The sequence below is a fragment of the Triticum aestivum genome, chromosome 7A (assembly GCF_018294505.1).
Source record: "Triticum aestivum cultivar Chinese Spring chromosome 7A, IWGSC CS RefSeq v2.1, whole genome shotgun sequence".
NCBI classification, from domain to species: Eukaryota; Viridiplantae; Streptophyta; class Magnoliopsida; order Poales; family Poaceae; genus Triticum; species Triticum aestivum.
The window spans coordinates 294,706,055-294,713,150 of NC_057812.1; the positions used below are offsets into that span (position 1 = coordinate 294,706,055).

At 45.8% G+C, this 7,096-nt stretch overlaps 1 protein-coding gene across 1 annotated transcript; it reads left to right on the forward strand.

The window, feature by feature from the left end:
• The first annotated feature begins 1,512 nt into the window (after nucleotides 1-1,512).
• LOC123152671 (probable protein S-acyltransferase 19) lies at nucleotides 1,513-6,338 on the forward strand. The gene is made up of 9 exons (XM_044572164.1): nucleotides 1,513-1,927; nucleotides 2,896-3,009; nucleotides 3,107-3,502; nucleotides 4,003-4,071; nucleotides 4,144-4,215; nucleotides 4,333-4,458; nucleotides 4,622-4,702; nucleotides 4,790-4,984; nucleotides 5,133-6,338. The coding sequence occupies exons 1-9, from the start codon at nucleotides 1,877-1,879 to the stop codon at nucleotides 5,985-5,987; spliced, it is 1,959 nt and encodes a 652-aa protein (XP_044428099.1). The 5' UTR covers nucleotides 1,513-1,876; the 3' UTR covers nucleotides 5,988-6,338.
• The last annotated feature ends 758 nt before the right edge of the window (nucleotides 6,339-7,096 follow it).

A 7,096-nucleotide genomic window follows, 5' to 3' on the forward strand; every position in this document is an offset into this window, starting at 1 on the left:
AACAAAATGAGCCAATAAATGGGCCCAGCTTTATAAACGAAGGAAACAAGCTTTAAAAATCGAAAGGAAATTTGCGTTCAACTTAATTAACAAAAAATGTCGTTTCTTTAATAACAAAAAATGTAGAATTCCTGCTACAGGAGAATATAAACGACCAGTTAGTGGGTTTGTCCTTGAATAAAAAGTTTAATGTAATTTAAAAATATCGCAAGGCGGAGGTGGATACACGGCGGTTGCAACACAAAAGCGCCATGGCCCAGGATATTTGTCGCGGTGGCTGGACCGACTTTCTCAACAGCCACCCAGATGTAATGAACAAGATGATGGCGGCGGCGAGGACGGTCGGAGTGGCCTCGGAGGCCAGGCCTACAAGATCATTGTCGACTATTTAGTTTAATTTTGAGTAGTTTAGACGTAACATTTATTAAAGTTGGTCAAATTTGCATGTAATATACCAAAGTAGTCTAAATTTTGTCAAATTTGCGTGTTTGGAATCTTTGAACAGAAGAATTTTTTGGGGACATCGTTGGATGACCAGAGGGCTCTCTAGATGTCTGTTCTAGCGATCCGCACTGCAGATGCCTTAACACCGGGAAAAGAGTGAGTTGAGTTCTCAGATCATGTGTTGTTGTCGCTACCGAGAGAATATTTGGGTTGAAAGCACGGGAGGTTTGTTAAAAGCCAAAACCAAAAGAATAAGAGTTGAAGAGGAGAAAAGGACGAGAAAGAGGAGGACGAAGATGAAGATGGGCAAGAGAGCACCCGCCGGGAGAGAGTGCTTCGTACACTTGCAAATGTGATGGAAGGCATCATTACTGATTAATAACGCCTGGCAATCATTTCCTCCGCACTTAATTGCTCCCTCTGCCAAAGAAAAGAGACGATCATTACACCCCATGCAAAGAAGGATCGGATTGTTCGATTAATTCCATGCATGCTTTGGGGTCAAGCAACGTTACTAAATTCGCGCGGCCCCTTTATTCACGCCATATCATATACGGCTGGTGGTAATGATAGTAGCATATCTAGTATCATGCATACCAATTAGATAATTTTGATGATGTGTCATAACATTAAATGAAGAAAGAGATAATGAAGTATCATATCATGATACCGTATCATAATAAATGTTATGCTACTTTATGTTATGCATGGCAATAAATAAAGTACTACATGATACTAATATATAATACTATACATTAGTAAAGTAGTATCATACACTGATAATATATGCATGATACTACTATATGATACCCCTGTTACAACCAGCCTACTAGTACCTGCCCAGTAATGCACCACGTGGCAGTATACAGGATCAAATGCGGCAAATAAATCCAACCTATATTTGCTCATTCTGTCCGTTTCCGGAGGGAAACACCTGCAAAATATCAACGTGGTACCTACTCTCGTCGACACGGAGTACCTGCGCATTCAGTAGGAGTAACAGCTAGCGTAGTATACTCGTGAAATAATGCAAAGCAGAGTGAGACGAGGAAGAGGGAAAAGGAAAAAGAAAAAGAAAGGGGCAAAGCTCTCTGCCGCACAACTTGGGTTCCGAGATGAGATGAGACTGAAACTCTCCTTCTCCTTTGACTTGTCTTCCCCATCTCTCTGCGGGGCCAGCTAACGAACACCGAGAAAGCAGCGGAAATCAAGCCCGGTAAAAGATATTCACCAGGAAATGAGGAAGGAAAGAAGGGAAAGCAGAGAGTGTGTGTGAGTGAGGTTCCTTCTTCGCCGAATCTTTTTCTATACTCCGTACTACTACTACTACTAGTAAGAGAAATCTCCAGCCTTGTTCTCTCCCTCTCCGTCTGCGGCGCCCTCAGGAAGAAACTAGGGTAGGGGGAAAGGCGGAGAGAGAGGGGAGGGGGCCATGCCCATGGTGAGGAAGCATGGATGGCAACTCCCAGCACACACATTCCAGGTCAGAATTCCACCTTCTTCCTTGCTCTGCTAAAAAGATGCGGCCGTCTACACTAGTACAATTTCAATTACGGGAGAGGCTTCAACTCCCTTCCCTTGCAATGCAAGCGCCGCGAGAAAGTTGCGGCCTTCACTTCAGATCAGTTGCCAGAATTCTGTCAGCGCTTCCTCTTCCACTCCCCTTCTTTTGTGTGCCTAATACTCATCTAGATACATTCTCTTTTATTCATTTTAATGACAAGTATTTTCGGACATAGTAAGTATGTACTGGTACTATTTAATTGGACCTCGATCTCTAGGGCGTAATGCTCCTTTTTTTTAGCAAAAAGCCAGGGGGCTGTATCAACTGTTTCAGCTTGGGGCTAAAAAAAAGGGGAAATTTGGGCCGACTATCTAGGGCAGGCTGCTTTATAGCCCCTGATTCCTCCATCTACTAGGCATGAACCTGTGGCGTGTTCCGTGATCTTCCGTTTTGTAATCTTCAAGTGGGAATCCACTTTAGCATCGTCCTAAAATTTTCTATTTATATCTGGATGACCCCCCCTTTTCTAATTATGGATTGATTTCTGGTACTACATAGAAATCAATTGAACTCATCTCCTGCAGAAATGTCTTGCCATGGCATTGGTTAGTTCAGGGAATATACTGTTGTTTAATGAATTACTTCCAACTTTTCTCCAATATGCTATTCCAATGAAATCAGTACTGTGCTAAAAGTGGAGACAGAACTTGCTACCTGTAATGCCCTACATATACAAGGCCTTATTATGATGTCAGAAAGTAATACATTTATGCCATGGTGCATTTTTATAAGTTCTGCTATCGATAGCCAGTCATATGCCTCTACTTGTTTTCTTAGTCCACCTTTTTAGGTTCCTCATAGAAAATTCAAATATGTCTGAATATTGTCAACTTTCATACTTTTGGACAGGGGAATGGCTGAGTTCTTAATCTCTCTTTTTTTAACAGATCGTTGCAATTACTGTTTTCTTCCTTCTGGTGGTTGCATTTTATGCCTTCTTTGCACCGTTTCTCGGAAAGCAAATCCTTGAGTATGTCGCAGTCGTTATCTACTCTCCTGTGGTAAACCTACCATACTGCACCTATATTGCATTTCTTTCAAGGATTGTTACTTGTGCTCTGCATTTATTGTTTCTCCTTCTCTCGGCAACTCCATCAGGCATTCGCTGTCCTCATCCTGTATATCCGGTGCACTAGTATAAACCCTGCAGATCCTGGGATCATGTCAAAGTTTGACGATGGCTATGTCAATGCACCAGAAAGTAATACTGGCTTGCAGTGCACCAATTTGCCTGCAAAAACTGGCATTGCTACTGGAACCAACTCCCCAACATCTACTTGTAGAAGCTCTCTAGATGGGCGTACTAACCATGGAGGTTTGGCTGCTGGAGACACAGATATAAATATAAGAATGCAACCACTAAGAAGATCAGGGTGCTACTTCGGAGGCTTTATTTGCGCTTTGTTTGTTAAGGAGGATTGCAGGAAGTCTGATGATTCAGAGAATCAAGTTGATGCAGAAGATGCACTGTTTTGCACACTATGTAATGCTGAGGTACACTCCCCAACATATATGTGGATGTTTAAGTTTGAACAGTTTGATTGCTCTTGTCTTGGATTAAGGGTATGTTTGATTTGTGTCCAAAACCAACCCCCCAATTTTTGTCATGGCCCAATTTTTTTTTTTGTCCTTGTTTGGATGGTTGCCAAGTTTTTGGCATGCCCATGCCAACCTGCCCTCTCTAGTTCATTTTTCTTGCCAACATTGGCCAAATCGTGGTCAAGCAAAACCTTGGCAAAAGTTCTGGCTAGCCAAAAATTTGGTAGGGTGTACTTTGGCTCAAAACCAAACATACCCTTAGTCAAGAGGTCCTATCTGTTTTAGCTGCTGCACTGACTTTGCTAGAAGTGAAAAACTGAAAACTTGTGCTGCCGGATCTTGCTAACTTACACACAAAAGCAGGCCAGATGGGCTTGGTTTATTTCTAAGAAATAGCGAGAAACTTGGCCGCAGTATACAGTAGATGTTGCTAATCTTCGAAGAGATCGTTTCAGGTTCGCAAATTCAGTAAACATTGCAGAAGTTGTGACAAGTGTGTGGATGGATTTGATCATCACTGCCGGGTATTTGCTACAAAAAACCATATTTTCTTCAGTTTTAATTTGCATACCTGATTTGTTTTGCATCTACTGCAGTGGCTAAATAACTGTGTTGGACGCAAGAACTATTTCACATTTTTTGCTCTGATGACTACGAGTCTCCTCTGGGTCTGTAAAGTGCCTTACCTATTACCTATTTTTCACAGTAAATACGGTTTTAACATCATATAATAATTTATTCATCTGCTTGCTAGCTAAATCTATTTATGATCTCCTGTATGACAGCTTGCTATTGAAGTTGGAGTAGGCATTGCTGTTCTTGTTATGTGCTTCGCCAACATGAATGCAGAAAAAATTATTCAAGACAAGCTTGGGAATGGATTAACTCGTCTTCCGTTTGCAACTATCGTAGTAAGTTGTCATTCTTTATTGCTGTAGGTATTAAATATGGGAGGCCATGATTAGACGCCTATAACTGTATAGCTCTGAAGGAATTGGTTCAGTGTGTTCCTCTTTTCATCTTTTTTTGGGGGGGCTAGAACTGTATACTGAAATGTGTATTTCTGGTGTGCAGGGAATATTTACTCTTCTTTCTCTAGTTGCCTGCGTACCTTTGGGAGAACTCTTCTTCTTCCACATGCTATTGATCAGAAAGGTTGTCTCACAATTCCCACCGAGTGTAGCATGTATTTAAAGGTCTTGTTTGATTGAATTGTTACATTCCTTGGTCTGCCTGCATCAGGGGATCACCACTTATGAATACGTTGTTGCGATGAGAGCTATGAGTGAAGTGCCTCAAGATGAAGAGGAAGATGAGAGAGCAAACATTATTTACTCCCCAACAAATTCAGCAACTAGTGGGTTCAGCGGCGGAAGTTCACTTGGTCTTCACTACAAGGGTGCATGGTGCACACCTCCAAGGATTTTCGTTGATCAGGTAATATTGGTGAATTTTGAACTTGCTAAATAGTCCGATATTATTATATCTTGGAGGGTTCAGTAAGAAATTGTGCAAAAAATGTTTAATAAAATTTTTGGAGGCATTATTACTGAGTTTTGCTGTATTGTTGCCAACAATGACACAGGATGAAGTTATCCCACATTTGGAGCATGGCATGGCACCATCTACCGTCGACCCTGATGCCACTGGACATGCTGAAAGACCAAACAAAGCCAAGAGGCAAGTCAAAATCAGTGCCTGGAAACTTGCAAAGCTGGACGGCAATGAGGCGATGAAAGCTGCCGCAAGAGCTCGGGCATCGTCCTCCGTCCTCCGGCCTGTAGGTGCGCGTGGCCCTGGCTCCACTGGCAACTCTCATCCTCAGAGTATCGCGAGCCAGGATGACTACGAGACCGGCACGCAGAGTGCTAGTAGTTTGAGCAGCCCAGTCCACATCCAGAAGCTTGCACCTCGCACCCAGATGAATGTGCCGCCGCCTCGACCGCCGGAGAGGCCTGGTTTTCCGACCACGCAGGCAACCAATCCAATAATGTTCCGGCCAGCAACATCCTACGCTCGCGAGAACCGAAGAGCGTCGGTTGTTTGGGATCAAGATGCTGGTCGGTATGTGTCTGTGGCATCCGCACCTGCAAGACCTGGGGGAGTTGCTGCTGGTTCTTCTACTAGAGCGCCACGTTTCTTGGAAAACCCAAGTGGTGGGAGAAATCTTGCGCCAATGAGTGCCTCTTCCTTGGCATTACCATCTGGACAGCCGTCTGAGAGACTGGCCTACTCTGGACAGTCGATATTCTTGGGCGGGCCGGTTCTGGGTGCTGCTGCTGAATCTCGAACGAATGAGGCCAACACAAGAGCACGGCCGGATGACAGTGGGGAGCTCAACGCCGATCAGCACCATGCAAGGGGGACTGGGGAGAGGGGGCCAACGGCCGAGTCTTTCCCACCGGGAACATTTCAAAAGAAACCACCATTCAACAGGTGAAGCGCAAAGAAGCGATTACGGATGACAGCGAACCGTCCTGCTAGATCATAGCTGCGCCATGAGGACATGCCAAGATATGTGAGCAATCACAGGTCCAGTGACTGCAGCTGCAAGCCTAGAAGACTCTGCAGGTCATCTTTGGGGATCATTTACTGTCAAGTTATGCATCTGAATTGAGCATAACATTTCTTTCTCGGAAGACCCAGTGACTTATGAAACAGAAATCAGGAAACAAAAGCAGAACAGCCAGTTGGCTTCGGTGTAACAATTTTTGTTCCCTCATTGTGGTGCTCGGTAGCTTCGTTTAACAGGAAAATTAAAACATATCATGATATCTAAGAGCAACTCCAATGAGGCGACCCATTTCGTCTGCCGCCGTCCGTTTAGGTCGGCGCGGACACAAAAGTCGGCCCAACGCGCCGACCCAAACGGACGTGCGTCCGCTTTTCGTCCGCGGGCCACCCATTCCCGGCCCATTTTTGAGTCGGATTTGCGTCGGCGCGGACATGCGATGGACGTGTGCACGCTCGCCTTCTCTCCCCTGGCCCGCTGGTCGGTGGCTCATTGACCACCCCCTTTTTTGCCGGCGACTCTGCCAGCTACCGCTGCCTCCACATCCGCCCAGCAACGCCGCTCACTTCCTCCGTCGCCCGCCACCGCCGTCTTGCCGCCGGGGAGCAAACTGCTTCCCACCGCCGCCCCCCCACCGCACAGCCGCCCGCGACCAAGAGGCCGCCTCGCTGCCCCGGCCAGATCCTCACCGGCACGCTCGTCGGGTGCCGGCCCACTCGTCGGACGCTGGCAGGGCAGCTAGCTGGTCCGTGCGCGCCGTGACTCCCCTCGCCGGCCATCTCCTTCTTCGACGCCCGCAAGCTGTTCGACAATTTGCCAAGGTACGAAAATGGACTTCGCCGACGAGTTCTTTTTCCACAATTTCCTTTACGACTCCGACGATGACGATAAGGAGGAGATATTGGCTGCCGTGTTGGTCCATCACCACCTCAACAACCAGCGGCCGTTGTTCCGTGGCTCCATTCCGGGCCACCTTCCGACGTTGAATCGCAACCGAGAGAGCGGGCATTTCCTTCTTTGTAAGGACTACTTTGATG

Bases quoted from the DNA above. Each gene is read 5' to 3' on its own strand.
- LOC123152671 (XM_044572164.1), top strand. From the start codon at position 1,877: ATGCCCATGGTGAGGAAGCATGGATGGCAACTCCCAGCACACACATTC. The intron at 1,928-2,895 runs GTCAGAATTCCA...TTTTTTTAACAG, and splicing joins TCCCAGCACACACATTCCAG to ATCGTTGCAATTACTGTTTT. The intron at 4,459-4,621 runs GTAAGTTGTCAT...TCTGGTGTGCAG, and splicing joins TTCCGTTTGCAACTATCGTA to GGAATATTTACTCTTCTTTC.